The sequence below is a fragment of the Nanorana parkeri genome, unplaced genomic scaffold (genome assembly GCF_000935625.1).
Source record: "Nanorana parkeri isolate BGI_ZX_2015 unplaced genomic scaffold, ASM93562v1 scaffold365, whole genome shotgun sequence".
NCBI lineage: Eukaryota > Metazoa > Chordata > Amphibia > Anura > Dicroglossidae > Nanorana > Nanorana parkeri.
Genome location: NW_017306633.1, coordinates 731,755 through 747,575, shown reverse-complemented (window position 1 = coordinate 747,575; position 15,821 = coordinate 731,755). Strand labels below are relative to the sequence as shown.

The 15,821-nt window shown below is 41.9% G+C and overlaps 1 protein-coding gene across 2 annotated transcripts in view; it reads right to left on the bottom strand.

Annotated features, from left to right (window-relative positions):
• Positions 1 to 15,821, bottom strand: part of LOC108788967 (substance-P receptor) — a 211,047-nt gene that overhangs the window by 4,453 nt on the left and 190,773 nt on the right. Inside the window, exons 3-5 of one of the 2 annotated variants that reach the window (XM_018558877.1) lie at positions 3,813 to 3,825; positions 2,813 to 2,963; positions 717 to 910 (exon numbers count right to left, since the gene is read on the bottom strand). In XM_018558877.1, the coding sequence (XP_018414379.1) occupies positions 717 to 910; positions 2,813 to 2,963; positions 3,813 to 3,825 (358 nt within the window). The remainder of the gene's footprint in view (positions 1 to 716; positions 911 to 2,812; positions 2,964 to 3,812; positions 3,826 to 15,821) is intronic. The other variant, XM_018558876.1, reaches the window with a different exon arrangement.

The window sequence follows — 15,821 nt, the reverse complement described above, 5'->3', positions numbered from 1 at the left end:
CATTTTTAGCGTGGGGATTGTTGGTGGACCTTATATAAAAAAAAAAAAAACATTATAAAGACTGAAGCCAGAATCTGTTCACATCTTCTTTATATAAAAACTTTTTGAACTTTTTCTCATCTATTGACTTTCCTTATTTTAAAGGGGTAATGTCTCCTCTGCACTGAAGCATCAAAGTAGTCAACAGCACACCGAGGTCCAATGTGTAAAACGCCTTCATTCCAACATTAAACATACATGGTATCACTATTAAAGGTCCCTTCATCAGGCAAACATAGTGACTATGTTTGCCTGATGAAGGGACTTTTAATGGTTCCTTTAATGGGTCTAAAATGTTGCTGTCTACTAGTGATACCATGTATGGTTATCGTCTGAATAAAGGCATTTTAAACATTGGATCTTGGTGTGCGGTGACTACTTTGATACTTTGATTCACGCGTCGCCATCCGCAGGTCCTACCAGTACTCATCTTACTGCTTTGCGTTTCCCGTCTGGAGTGCAGTGGGAAACAGACTGTTATGTTGCACGTTCCATGCCTATAACAATTGCTTCTTTTTTAAAGCATAAATGTTTTTCAAAATGTGACTTTGGAAATTGCTGCTGGCTAGAGGGTGGCCACCGGCCATACTGCTGCCTCACTCACTGTTGTTGCAGTGCAATGGATGACAGGGCTTTCACTGGTGAGGCACTGTGGAACATGGGCTTGCTGCACTCACCTGTCATTCAGACAACAGTAAATGATGGGGTTGTACATGGTGGAGCTCATGGCGAGCCACATAATGGCCAAATAAAGTTGCTGGTAGATCTTTTGGTCATGGTTCATTTCAATTGTCTGTAGCAAGAAGAAAATATGAAATGGCAGCCAGCAAATTGCAAACGTGCAAACTACCACGATCATCATCTTCACCACCTGCAAGACATGAAATGGGACAATTACCCAGATGTCACGGTAAAGGGCTTCTGTTATGCACAATTAAAAATTATACAGTTAAGATTTAACTGTTTAAGTATTTAAAGGTTTACTGTAACACAATCCATACATTAGTTATCCGTCTACATTTTTTCAGCATATGAAATAACATTTCAAGAGTTTTTACCATAAACTTTAGATGACCATTAAGGGCAATTTGGAAGTCTGTGCTGTATGCCGGTTAAATCTTGGTATGGGTAGACAAGGCCCTTGTAAATAATGTGAGCATGCAGAATGCCAGTTTACCTGTATAGATTATGGCAAAATGTGTGGCAAAAGCCATAGGCTGTATAGGTAGACAGCTGAAGTATCTTTACTGTAACAATTTGTAATTCATCTAGTGGACTATTTACAAAAGATGGTCACAGAAAATGGAGCATACGTGGGGCAGTTATCCACAACAACCAATCACATTTGTTGTTTAAAGCCTATCTCCATGAAAAGAAACTCACCAGGCAGTGGGGCTACCCTGGCACTGCAAGCGTTAACTGCTGGTTTATGTCTAAGATATTCATGTAAAGGGCTTTTACTTACTTGATCCCCGCTCATCTGTGAGTCTGCGGTCCCCTCATCTCCCCTATGCTCCTGATGGTGGACTGTCCCATGGCGCCCTCAAGTATAATTAAGGTCTATGGGGCCCTGCATTTTACATGATAACGTTGCTGGGCCTCTGACCGCTGGAGCATATGTGGAAGAGCCAGTCCTGAAGACTGCCGCTAGTGGGTATAAGATAAACAAAAGTTCCTTACACTGGTACCCTAGACATAAACATGCAGCACCCTAATAGGGTGGGGGAAGCCAAACTGCAAGGGGAGTATTATTTTCCTGCATGTAGGCTTTAAGATGAAAGATTGAAGGCAAACAGATTAATATACAGATTGTTCTTCCTTACAAAACATCATATGAGAGGTTTAATGATTAATTAAGAAGGTGACTGTCGTATCATATCTTTACATTTTACTCATATACCAACTCCCTATATAACCTCATATAAACCATATCTTTAACTTTGCTCATATACCAACTTCCTATGTAACCTTAGTTATATCATATCTTTACTTTTACTCATATACCAACTCCCTATATAACTAAGGGAGTGTGTATATATACAGTGGGGCACAAAAGTATTTAGTCAGCCACAAATTGTGCAAGTTCTCCCACTTAAAAAGAGGAGAGGCCTGTAATTGGCATCATAGGTAGACCTCAACTATGAGAGACAAAATGAGAAAACAAATCCAGACAAATCACATTGGCTGATTTGAAACTAATTTATTTGCAAATTATGGTGGAAAATAAGTATTTTGTTCTGGCTCTCACAGACCTGTACCTTCTTCTTTAAGAGGCTCCTCTGTCCTGCACTCATTACCTGTATCAATGGCACCTGTTTGAACTTGTTATCAGTATAAAAGACACCTGTCCACAACCTCAAACAGTTACACTCCAAACTCCACTATGGTGAAGAACAAAGAGATGTCAAAGGACACCAGAAACAAAATTGTAGACCTGCACCAGGCTGGGAAGACTGAACCTGCAATATGCAAGCAGCTTGGTGTGAACAAATCAACTATATATATATATATATATGCTGAATAATGTGTTAACTGGATGTGGATACTGATAGGCATATGTATTTGTTCAAATTGAGCCATACTTTACCAATCTACATATTTTATGTATATTTGTGTCTTTTATATCTGCATGGAGTTCAGTTTTGGAAAATGGAATGTGAAATCTGGATACACTAGACAACAAATTTTCCTCCAGACTTTTCCAGCACTGCCCAATTATATAACCGCTACTGTAAAGAAGTGTTTAGTCTTACCAGCTGAGGATATTACTCACCTTACGTTTGGCTACCACCTGCTCATGGTAGCGGTCTGAGGAATCTCCCGGGATTTCACTGGCCCACAAGGTCATACCAATGAAAGTGTAAGCACACCCTATTACCAACAGAGGCAGTATGTAGATAAGGCAGAAGACCAATATCTGGTACCTAGGGAAATGAAACAGGGTCAATAAAACAATTACAGCCACTGCTAAAAAAAAATAGTCATGACATTATAGGCTTACACATTTATTTTGCTTTATTAATATTAGTCTGGTGGCCCAGTGAGGTGATCAGCCCTTTTTGCTTCTGTACCATTTTATCTAATGGCAGTAAGGGTTTGGGTCAGTTAACAATTTCTATGGATCTTTGTAGTTTCCTATGAGAATCCAGCACCCAGTGATTATCAAGACAATGCTAGAATTGCTGATCTATATTCCAGTATTTCAAGCTTTTGCCCTTCTTGGATGGGATTGCACAGTACCTCATAGAAGTTGGGGGAGCTGTTTACTGCAAAGTTAACAGAACCCTAAGCAAAGGCAGCATCTCATTGAGTTGTGAAGGTCAGAGGAGAGGTTTTCAGTGAGTGAAGAGGGCAAATTTTGGCTGGGTTCACTCTGTGCTGTGGTAATGCATGTGTTAGTGCGCACATTGCCACAATGCACAAAATGGTACATTGGTGAGCTGTGGTGCAAATTGTTCTTAATGGCACCCCAACATATTCTGTGGTTGCCATTCTCTGGGGAGAGACAGCAGCAGCCAGAGATAGAGCAGCCCGCACCTCATCCAGCCGGTATAGTGTGGCCTACTTCTCATGTACTTTCATCCTGCTTGTAGGAGCAGCCATTTGAGGTCAGTCCAGGTCTAGGAGGATATTCCTGTGACAATGAAATGGTGAGTGACCTTTGGACTCCATTTTGCGTCTCAAACTGCACCTACACCTGTTTGAGGGGACACTACTGCCTTAGACAGGGCTTTCTTAAAGAGGACCACTGTACCCCTTCACTTTGCAAAGACACCTTTACAAATACTTTCCATGGAAGGTCGAGCGCTCCATCATAAAGTCCAAGGGCCTCACCTCCTGCAGACATTGCATTGAGTTATCCACTGTCCATTGGTTATTTAGGGTCTATAAATTTTAGTTTAGTACACAGAGACACTGTCCCGAGCCACTCTGACAAATATTAATAACACAGGGTCTGTGGCTGATGAAAGAGTTAAACTATGTTCAGCCCTAGACCCTTTGTATTTCATATGTGCCACATTTTAAAGGGTTAAATGGTAACTCTAGTTTTCAGAATTTCAAGAATTTCTTGGTTCTCTTTCAACGATATGGACTCCAATAAATGGCACAGTACAAAGCATCAGATGATGCAAGTGTTTGGCACTGTTCTGTAGTTTGAACAATTCTGCTGTTGTAATCAGCAGTTCCATTAATCCACATATGGAAGATGTGACTGAGGTACATATATCACAGTCCATCCAGAAGAATAAAATAGCACAGACTTCCAAAAAACTGTCCAGCATATTCTAAAACTACTAAATGAAGTACTCCAGCATTTGAATGGCCATTCTCCACTTGTCAAGGAAGAGTTCTGAAACGGCCCTTGGCCGTCAGGCTATGAGTCACACTGGGTATTATTATAGTGTCTGCAGTATTGCTATTGCATTTGCATTAAAGTGACACCAAACTCAGGTGTTCAATCTTAAAAGTGCGTCAAGTCCCTAACAATTAACAAAAATGTATCTTATTTGTGTATCACTCAGCTGTAGATCCTCAAATCATCTCTGAATTGATGCTGACACTGTCCTTCCTTCTGGAGGGTGTTTACTTTTGTTCCTCATGGTCTCTCTGTGTGTTGTAAAGTAGCCACCGCTCCAAGCTCGCTCCTGTGATGGATTACAATCTCAGTATAAAATTAGTAAACTAAACATGAGATTGTAATCCATCACTGGAGTGAGCTTGGAGCGGTGGCTACTTTGCAACACACACAGGGCCCATAAGGAATGAATGGGCTGCCACCACACTCTCCCAGTTGTGTCACTCAACTAATGCACCACAGAGTAAAACAATACCATGTGACTGTGTGGTGGCAGCCCCTTTAACCCAATATAAACAAAGTGTTCAAAATTGCTGCCATTTGTTGGGCTAGATTCATCAAGGTTCAAGCAATTAAACTGCCCCACTCAAATGCAGCAAATATACCTTTAAATTTTCAAACAATGAAAAATAAAATGTCCCTTTTATAGTACAAAAAGTGTGCACACGTAGACACATCTATCTATCTATCTATCTATCTATCTATCTATCTATCTATCTATCTATCTATCTATCTATCCCTATTTGCTGGGCCGTCCGTAAAACAAGGCAGGTTGAGGCATCTTATTTGTTTGCTTGAGGGGGCGGAATGCAAAGAGGCATGGGTGCTCTGCTGCACAAGGTTTAAACTATGCCTGCCACACTCTTTCTGGTCAGACTATCCCAGGCTGCTAATGGTTGGGCCGAGAGATGCTTAAGGGCATCCCCCCGTCCACCTATCCGCAGCCTGGGATGCTTTAGATCAGACCTTCTTAAACTTTCTCCACTCGTGTCCCTTTTTTGGGCAAGGACACTTTACGTGACCCCAGCGTCAGGTGGCGTCTCTCCTCTCTTTCCCCCCAGCGTCGATCAGTGTCTCCCCCTAGCGTCGGTGTCTCCCCCTAGCGTCAGTGTCTCTCTCCTCTTACCCCCCCTAGCGTTGGTCGGTGTCTCTCTCCTCCTCTCCTCCCCCCAGCGTCGGTCAGTTTCTCTCTTCTACTACTAACCCCCCTCTCCCTCCTTACCTTTACCTCCAGCAGCTGTGCTCCACTTCTGCTGGGTTAAAGAAAGCTCCGTTATGGGGGGAAAAAACAAAAACCTTCCTGCGCGCACATGCTCAGGAAGGTACCAAGTGCACAGGGGGGACCCATGACCTTAACGACTACACTACACTGCACATTAAACAAAAATTTTAAAATCTTGCTTGGAGCCCAGGCCTCCCCGACAGCCTGGGCCCCTCACACAAGGTACCGGCCATACCCCCCTGATAGCGTTCCTGGCCGGGGATTCAGATCGCAACCCCCCCGTTCACTTGCGGGACCCCATATGGGGTTGCGACCCACACTTTAAGAAGCACTGCTCTAGACGGCATCATGCCCAGCTCCTGGCAACCAGTGACATCAGCAAGTTGGGGGTGGGATGCCGACCAAAGCCGGAAACCAGAGCTGGGCATTGAGATGATCTGAGCCAACCCCCCACCCCCACCCATAGCATGCACCAGCAGAACAAACCTCACCCCCCCACCTCAGGCTGCAAAAGGGCCAGGGACACCCCTGTCTATCTATCTATCTATCTATCTATCTATCTATCTATCTATCTATCTATCTATCTCTATCTAATTTTATATGTGCTGTGTCTAAGAAACAAGCCTGTCTCCAAGGCTGTATATATTTAAACCATTTTGAGGTACATCCATTAGAAACTTTTTTTTTTCAAGTTAATGGAAGTGAGAGGCGTCCATTAAACTTGAGATGAAGGAATGTGATTTCTCTTCACAATTCAATACCATGTACTGTTTTATTCATACTGAGCTGTACCTAACATTATTAATGGAAGCCACGTAGCACCATGTCCCTAACGAAGCCATAGTATATGATTGTATACAATTACTCTGATGTTTTGGCTCCAGCATACAATGAAGTAGTAGACTATTTCTAGACAACAGCATTATGGCCTATTCATTAAACACATTTCCTGTACAACCTACAGTATATAAGATAACAATAACCAAAGTTAATCATAGGGTGAGCATGATGGGAATAACGTAAAAAAAGAATTGTGTTAGTAGCAATGCAGACTAGAAGCTGATTTTTGTGTGGACTGACGCAACATACCTATAGCCTAACCATGCACTATGACGAATCACTGCTTGCCAGAATTTATTTTCAATATTTGCCAGCCTCGAAATATCTGCACAAGGTACTGTGCTTCTAAAGCAGCCATTCTCAAGCAGGGATCTGCGGAACCCTAGGGTTCCACTAGTTGTTGCTAGGGGTTCTTTGAGCTGTAGCTAATTGACCATATGATGGTACCTGCGTAGTTCTGGGGCCAATGCCACTTGGCAGAGCCAGCAGCATGACAGTAATTATATTTTTTAGCTGTTTGTAAGAATGGCATTCCGACCACCACTGTAAGGGGGACAATTTGACAACTGACCCCTGATAAATTGTTTTTTTTTTTATCAGGGGTTCCCCTAGACCTGAAAATTATTTCAAAAGTTCCTCTAGCATAAAAAGGCTAAGAAAAGGTATTCTTCAGTGTACCGAAGCTAAAATTGTGCAGTGAACTAAAGTAATTTAGGGCTGGTGCAAATTTTCACTCAGTTAGATTGGTAGCATTTTATAGATGATTCCCTCTCCAAAGCATTCAAATATTTGCACACCATTGAATTCATCAATGTTTTATATTAGTATACGAACAGACCGCACTATCCAGAGAATTCCAATACTTCAGACTTTATTAAAATTCACAGCAAATCCAGTATAACAGTGAAAAAAAGTGTATAAAGCAACACATGCCAGCATTGCACACACCCAACCAGTTACAACCTCTCACATGTTTCACCCGCAGGCTTATTCATAGAAGTGTTGTTGCTTTATACACTTTTATTCACTGTTATACTGGATTTGCCATGAATTTTAATAACGTCTGAAGTATTGGAATTCTCTGGATAGTGCTGTCTGTTCATATACTACTACATTCCAAGGTGGAGACGCACCTATTAGACCAGCACCTGGGGAGTCCTGATGGTGGCTAAGGAATTGGAGTGGTGAGATTTCCTTTGGCTCTACAAATGTTTTATATTATTTTCTGTTCCAAGCAGAAAGGGAACTTTTTGTTTTGTGAATATTAAGAGGCTGATAATGGTGCGTGACATCAAGGGATAGCTCCTAATTGCTTGGTTGAGTAACCCATCAGAAGGAGAAGTATACCAAGAAAACATGTATTGACCTGTATATGAATGTACAAAGTCACACCGGCTCTGGCGAGTTCATTGTGAGAAGGGGAGCATGGTGGAGGATATAACCACTGGTTGAATTTAATGGGCTGTTATTGGTATGGAATTCTCACAAGAACACTGATTAAAGCCCATGAACTATAATTGAGATGGAGTGATTTAAAAAAAAAAAAAAAGTATTTATACGATTGGACTGATTTATTTATATTTTATTTTCACAGTTTGTTTTACTATTTCATATTGTGGAGTGATTAAGGTAATCACTCCAGTCTCCAGTTCTCCATTCACACCTACCTCAAAGTCTCCATTCACACCTACCTCAAAGTCTCCAATCACACCTACCTCAAAGTCTCCATTCCCACCTACCTCAAAGTCTCCAATCACATCTACCTCAAAAAATTCTCAAAACAAGGAATCCTATTAATTTATATGGCCTCTGTTCACACCTGTGCAATTTGTTGCAAGCAGAAAAACACCTGTCCCTGGAGAAAGTACATGAGCTACTTTATAGCAGATTGTAGAGCTTTTTGGTCCCATAGAATTCAATAACAAACTTTGTGCGACAAAACACGCAACAAAAAGCTCAGGTGTGAACAGGGGTCCTAGACATGAATAGGATTCCTTGTCTTGAGTGTGTCAAAACACTCAAGATAAGGATTCCTATTCCCAAGCAAAGCAAATGGGATTCCTTGTTTTGAGCGTTTTGTTACACTTAGCTTTAAGCGACAAAACGCCTAGGTGTGAATATAGCCGTGAGAAGTGATGTGTTGTTTGGAATAACACTACATTTATAACTATTATCACCCATGGTATAACCTACCTACACTTAAGAGAACAAATTTAGTAAATTGTACACTTGTCTTTTATGTTACTATACTGTTTTAATTTTGCAGGCACTGTTTGTGAGCACAGGAAACTGTATAACATAAGAAGGCCGTGTAAATTTTGCATCATTCTGTCCCATTTGCTGGTATACAGCTTTATACTCATTAGCACTATAATATATTGGCCAAGCAGATGACCAACATCATGCAAACATATAAAATTAGAAAAATGATACTGCTATAACACACAGTGAAAGCAACATATGTTTAGTTATTTACCATCTGCTCAGACATCTGCAGCTGGGTTGACATGTACTTTTTAAAGAGTGTTTTACCAATTCGTTCTGCTGATTACATAAAATTGTTTGCTAATTGTTCATATTGTAAAGCTGGCCATACACCTATAGATTATCTGCAGATCTTCTATGGTCAGATGGAAAAGGTGCAACAGATTCCTCCATCTGCACTTAACTGTGTGGATGGAGTAATCTCCACCTGGGCCAACTTTTTCCATCTGACCACAGAAAATCTGCAGATAATTGTAAGGTGTGTGGGCACCTTAAGTCTGGGGATGTGTGCACATAATGTTCCCAGAGTCTATAATACTCTAAATTTTAGCTGTATTCAACAACTGTCAAAAGCGGCGACTTATTGTGGATTAGTATTTTATATTTATAATATCAAGGAAAACTTGTACTACATGATGGAGAAGATCTATTATTTTTTTTAAAAAAATTCAAACTAGTTTGCCAAATAAGCAGCTCATAGTCAAGCATATTACATATTTTTTGTTTCAATGCCCTTAAGCAAGATAACCACCAGTACCTAAAGCATGTACTTAATACATATTGGAATCCCAATCCCTTCCTAGACTGGTTCATATAGGCAAAACACAACTGTGCCATCTATATATGTTTTTTTACTAACTTGTGTGAGTCTGTTCTGCTTTGTTCAAAGGATAGTGGATTTTTGAGAATCCATAGGTGTCAGCTCTTCTTCATTAATAATGCCAGTGTCAGCAGCAACTTCTGCAATCCTTACTGGGGCCCCCTTCCACCCCTAGGCCCCATAGCAGCTGCATGGGCTGCTATGGCTATTGTCACACCAATGCTTATGTGTCTTCTGTGTCAGCATTCCTCAAATTCTTTCAGTCACAAAACCCTTTAAAAGTATATAAAATCTAAAATGTATAAAACGTAAATATAAAAACATTTTTGGTTGTGCCCAAAATCTATACCAGACCTTTAGGCCTCATTCACACACAACACAAGAGCAACATTGTATATTGCGTACATGCGCGTATATACGAGCTTATGTGTGTATATGCGTGCACTATTTGCAATCCCACAATGCATAATTCGTAATAGAAATGTTAATGAACTGTACGCGCGCAAACACGTGTATATGCGCGTAAGTACGCAGAAATACGCTGCCCGGGCGCATCTTGGTTCCATTCTGTTTTTGCGCATTTTTACGCAAATATACGGCTCCATATGCAGCTATATGTATGGAGCCATTTATTTGCATATGCTGCATATCGTACTATACGCGCGTACACGCATATACGCACGGCAGTGTGAATGAGGCCTTACCATAGATAAAGGTTTGGTATGGATTTTAAGGGGAACCCCATGCAGAAAAAAAATAAAACAAATAAAAATGACCTTAAGTACCCCACTTCACATCAGAAGCCCCCCTTTCCCTTTAGGAGTTCACTTCCCATCAGAGTCCTCCCCTTTCACACCAGAATCTCCTCTTCACACTAGAAACCCCCCTTCACAACAGAGTCCTCAGTCCCCCTTCATAACAGAGTCTACTTCTTCACATCAGGAACCCCCTTCACATCAGAGTCCTCAGTTTCTCTTTACATCAGAAGCCCCCCTTCGATTTAGGAACTTGTTTCCCATCAGATTCCTCCCACCCTTTCACATCAGGAACCCCCCCTTCCCATTAGAGTCATCAGTCACCCCTTTACACCAGAGTTCTACCATATAATTAATACCATAGCCGCTGCAGCATGGCAGAGAGCTGGAAGTGGAGCAGGTCTGGTCAGAGGCGGATTTCTGCCCTCTTCTGAATGCTGGGGGAGGTCCTGGTGCAGCATCATAATATCCTAACCTAAAAAGAAACCAAGCTGGGACTACTGTAGCTCATACCAGTGAATTTTGGACTTCGGTACACAATAAAATTTGATGAAGCGTGCTTGTCTGTTTATTATGCAACATATAATCTTATAATGCCATTTATTAACAGTATCTGAAGCAACAGAGACAAGGTTGCCTTCTGTGCAGAAGTATTAGCTTCCTGGCCTCATAGCATGTCTGATTTTCCTCAGTAAAAAACACAAAAGATAAAGCGCACTCCTGTAGGGCAGACAGGCTTCAAACAGGTGGCTGTTATGTAAAGGTGTGCAGATCTCCTTGTTACAGGGAGAGGACCCTGTCTATTGGAAACCACGAAAACAAACAAAAGTCACTAGTTAGTCATTAATGGTGGCTGCATTAGTTCTCTTTTTTTTCAGGTTTTTTTCCCCTTTATTTTTACTTACGGATCCTGACAGTAACACACTTCCTATCCTAAGGTATAAACACTTACCCACTGCACTGTATCTTTAGAGGAACAGCTTTGTTGCCTTAGGACAAGAAGTGGCTAGGGACTACAGAACACCTCTTCCTCTCCTTATCTAGACCACAAAGATTGCTGCAAACAATAGTAACTGATAACTTGATAGAGAGCACATGAAGTTATCAGCTCACAAGATATCTGGCAGGATCAACAGATAGTTGTTTGCACTTATTGAATAGAGATAATAAAATATTTTCAATGGTATGCTAAACAGACCAATAAGGATCAGATAAGAGAAGTTCATTGTTTGGGTTTACATACGTTATAACAGCACAGGGTACTAAGTATCATACAGGGCATAATTATGGTAGTGCCTTTTTCTTGTCAACTAGAAGGGGGAGGGTCTGGGAGGCCAGGACCCCGCAAATATCCACCAACACTCATTAGTTCTGCATGACTTGTGGTAGTACCACTGGGAACATTTTTGCTATACACTGTGAACGGCCTTTTCTCCTTTTTCCAGGTGCAATGACCATTACAGTACTCCAAGGAGAGATGCGTAAATTATGTACCAATCTATCCTGTTAATATGGAACGCACCATACACACATGGACCACTTTCTACAGTTAAGCTACTACTTGGACCTTACAGGAAGGGGACACACCCCAAAAGCTTGTCCTTTAAAGTAACTGTTGGTGTAAATAAAAAAGTATCATGGCCAATACTCAACTGTTTTGTTGCAAATGCACTAATACGGCTATAACTACCTTAAAGAAGGACTCCAGAAATTGTCAAAATTAACCCTTTTAGTGTGGGGATGGGCCCACTGCAAGGGTTTTGGTCCAGGGGCTAAAATAAAGAAAATATACTCACCTGACCCTTGGTCCAGCTTTGCTGCTAGACCGATCCCTACAGCCTTTTCTCCCCCGGGCTTTAGCGGTCTAAGGACCACTGACATAATCATGTCTTATGCTGCTGGTCTGGTCATTCCACCAGGGAGGGAGGGGGGCTCACTGCTTGATAGCTGAAGATTAGGTGAGTATGTTTTCTTTGTTTTAGCCGCTAGACCAAAGTGAGCAGTTAACGCTCACACTGCAAGTCTTAATTTTTACATTTACTGGAGTTCTTCTTTACACACCTGCTATCATAGCAACATAGACCCATCATAATATCAAGAAATACTCCTCTACTGAACAATTTCACTGTACTATATAGCACTTTACTTACCCATTCCATCAAACCAAGGCATGGCTGGTAAAAATATTAAGGTCACTAAACTAATTTGAATAAAATTACCCAGAATCCTCCGCTTCAGCTTAAGCAGCGTTCTTGACAAGTGGAAAAGAATGTTGGATTCTGGATGTAAATCCCAAATACTCAGCTGTCTGTGATTTATGTGAAATAGCCACTGGGGATAGCTGTGAAGTTTTCATGGACGATTTAAACATTATCTGAACTGCCTTCCTGCAGCTTTCTTTAGATGCCTTTGGCTTCCTACACAATAGAGGATACATACACAAGAGGCCCGGAGAAGCTGCCTGCGGCACCTCTGGCTTCTATCGTCATTAGCAAAGAAACTGTATAAATGTATACAGAGCTGATAAATATTCTGGCTTTGCTGCAAGCAGCTCTCAGGAGGACAGATAACTTTGCATTCCATTACCATCGATTAAAGTCCCCCAAATTTCTTGCTCGTAAGAAAAACATAATTAACGTTAATCATCTGTGCTGTTTTTGTTTGCCAAGATGTGTAAATCAGCCTGAGACTGATCAATCACAGCAGTCTTCGGCTCAGGTCAAAATCTATATTTGCGGAAAAAAAAAATCAAAAAATAAAATCAGCAAAATGGAGTAAAATAGATGCAAATTCTCGCCTGCTGCATTGTAATCTGCGGAAATGGGAATGCTGTGATTATAGCAGATAGTCCCGATATCCAGGATCCACTTATAAATAAGAAATGTGCTACACCGCTGGAATATTACTGTTATGTTTATGTCTCCAACTACTGTCACGTCTTTTTGACAGCTCAATAAAAATATATATGGCTACAAGGCTTCAAGGGACCCTCCAGGCAATAAAGTGTAACCTGCTTTCAATAGAATTATATTAAACACTGCACATAGGTCCTTGGCTTCGAAAGAAATAATATGGCGGGCATATAAGGCAGTTCCATCCAACAGAATGAGGGCCAGTTCTTAAGCTGCAATAATTTTTCCAAGTATCTCAACTCTGGCTCCTGAAATCTGAATGATGAATGCCTGCCCTCAGGGCCAGCCCTATGATGAGACAGCCTGAGGCGGTTGCCTCTGGCGGCATCTCATTGAGTTACGTGGGGGGCTGCAGGTGTGCTTGCCGCCGCTTTCTGGCCAGAGAGTCCCAGGTTATTAAGAGCTATTAGAAACCTGTGAGGCTCTGGCCGGCATCCCATCCATCTCACTGACATCACTGGTTGCCAGGAACTGAGCGGGATGCTCTGGAGTGATGTCAGTGAGTAGGGTTGGACACCATGCATCATGATCCTGCAGGCCAACAAACCCTTCCCCCGCACAGGAATATGCACCATGAGCTACCACCAATACCCCCACACCTCCCCCAGATGTGCATCAAGAGCAACTAACAAGGCCCACCCTCCAGAACCCAAGTACACAACAAATTACCCCTCTGGCCTCCGGTGGTGAGACGTCTAGGGAAGCCCCTGCCTGCCCTCCCTACACCAGTGCATGTGGGATGACAGAAGATTTATTCCCATTTAGAAAACTACCGCAAGTAAGCAGATAGTGGAAATCGGTGGCTTTGTTGCTTGTCTTCTGCACATTGCATAAAGAACCCAAAAGGGAACACCAAATAAATTGACTTTTTGGCTCCCAAGAAGAGGTCTGTACAATTATCTATAAAAGTATACAAACTATGTTAGGATCATGAAATATTATACACATCCATGAAATCAAGCTTGGTCATACATAGTTCGAGCCCAATGTGCCCATGATCAATCAATTATACAACTAGTCCATCACCAGGATTACATATCCAATAAAGGAAAGTCACTGGGGCAGCATCTCTATGCATTTCTCAATGATCACTGCTTCTTCAGGAGAGGGCTCAATGTCATCAACTTATGAGATGCTAACCTGGAAACGGAGCAATCAAAAAACATTTAGACTTATTGAAGAACAACCATTAAGGAAGCTATTAAACCCGCTGCCAGTCCCAGTAACGTATGATAAACAGTATTTCTCACCAGTATTCCTATTGTATTTTTCCAGTAGGAGTTTTTTTTTAAAAAGAATAGTCATATATACAAGGTAATTGTTCGTTGTGACCATACATACAGGATAGTCGTCCCCTTGGTCTTGCCACTTAAGATCCACTTTCCTGTTTGTCCCACTGTGTTCAAGATAGGTGTCTTCTGCACATGACACACTTTGAACCATGATGGGATCTCATACTCACCCTGAGTCCCCTGACCATTTCCTACCATCTGTACCGTGGTGGTCGCCTCAACCAGAAGTGCCACGTGCCTGATGCTGCAATTACGGAGAGGGCATTTCAGCATCAGAAATGTGGTACTTCTGGAAATGACGTTCCTGATATATTACCCGGCTACATACAGTATATGTGATCTTGATCTGTAAAGTATAATAGGAGTTGAAGAGACACTCTAGTAGAAAACTGTTTCCAGCCAGTTCTAATGACCACTGCCTACTAATAAAATCTTTCCCTATTTTATATAGACAGTTATCGGCTCCATCTGTGCTACCATGCAATTTATCCTAAAGACTGAGAGTTATTACTTCTATTCTTGGAGGCTTCTCCCGGGAGTTGCACCACTGCCTCATGACACATAGCTAAACTCTGGTTGACCTTCTGTAGGTTGCCATTACCATCTGCTCACCCAACAGCAGTGCATGCAACATGCCAGACCTGCAGAAGGCAACGACAGGCCAGCGTGCCTGCAGATATTATGTTGTGTTATTTCTCCTTTTCTCTCCCATCTCTACCATGTAATCAGCCAGCGTAGGTATGCCTAATATCTGCTTGATCTGACATTTCATGGTGTATGGGGTTAAAGGACACTTGGAGGTCCACTAAAGCCAAAAAAAGATATTGTATTCTGTATTCTTTATTTTATTACTTGTTTTATCTCACATACCTTTAAATATATTTTCCTCTGCATTTATTAGCAGACCAAGCTGTCCAGCAAAATGACAGTCACAGGGGTTGGTTCAAACTATATAACACTGCTAGGGGGGTGCTTACAAGTCACCTTTTATTCATATAAATTAAACCCCTTTTGCCCCAAAAAACCCAAAACTGTCCCTGTAACGGCTTTAGGGCACCGTCACACCACAAACTCTGCGTTCCAGAGCGTTCAGCCTTTGGAATGCACTGGAACGCAAGCCGGCCGGCTCCCTGCGTTAGGGGGCGGGAGGGCACGTGGCGGTGCATTGCAGTCAATGGCACCACAGCCACGCCCCCCACCCACAGTGCAATCGTCCGCACCTGGAATGCAGGCGCATTAGTGCGTGCAGTATTTTTGCAGATCGCATTGGACCGGAACGCAGGCACTGCTTTCCGAGTTCGGGCGATCGCACTGTTGGT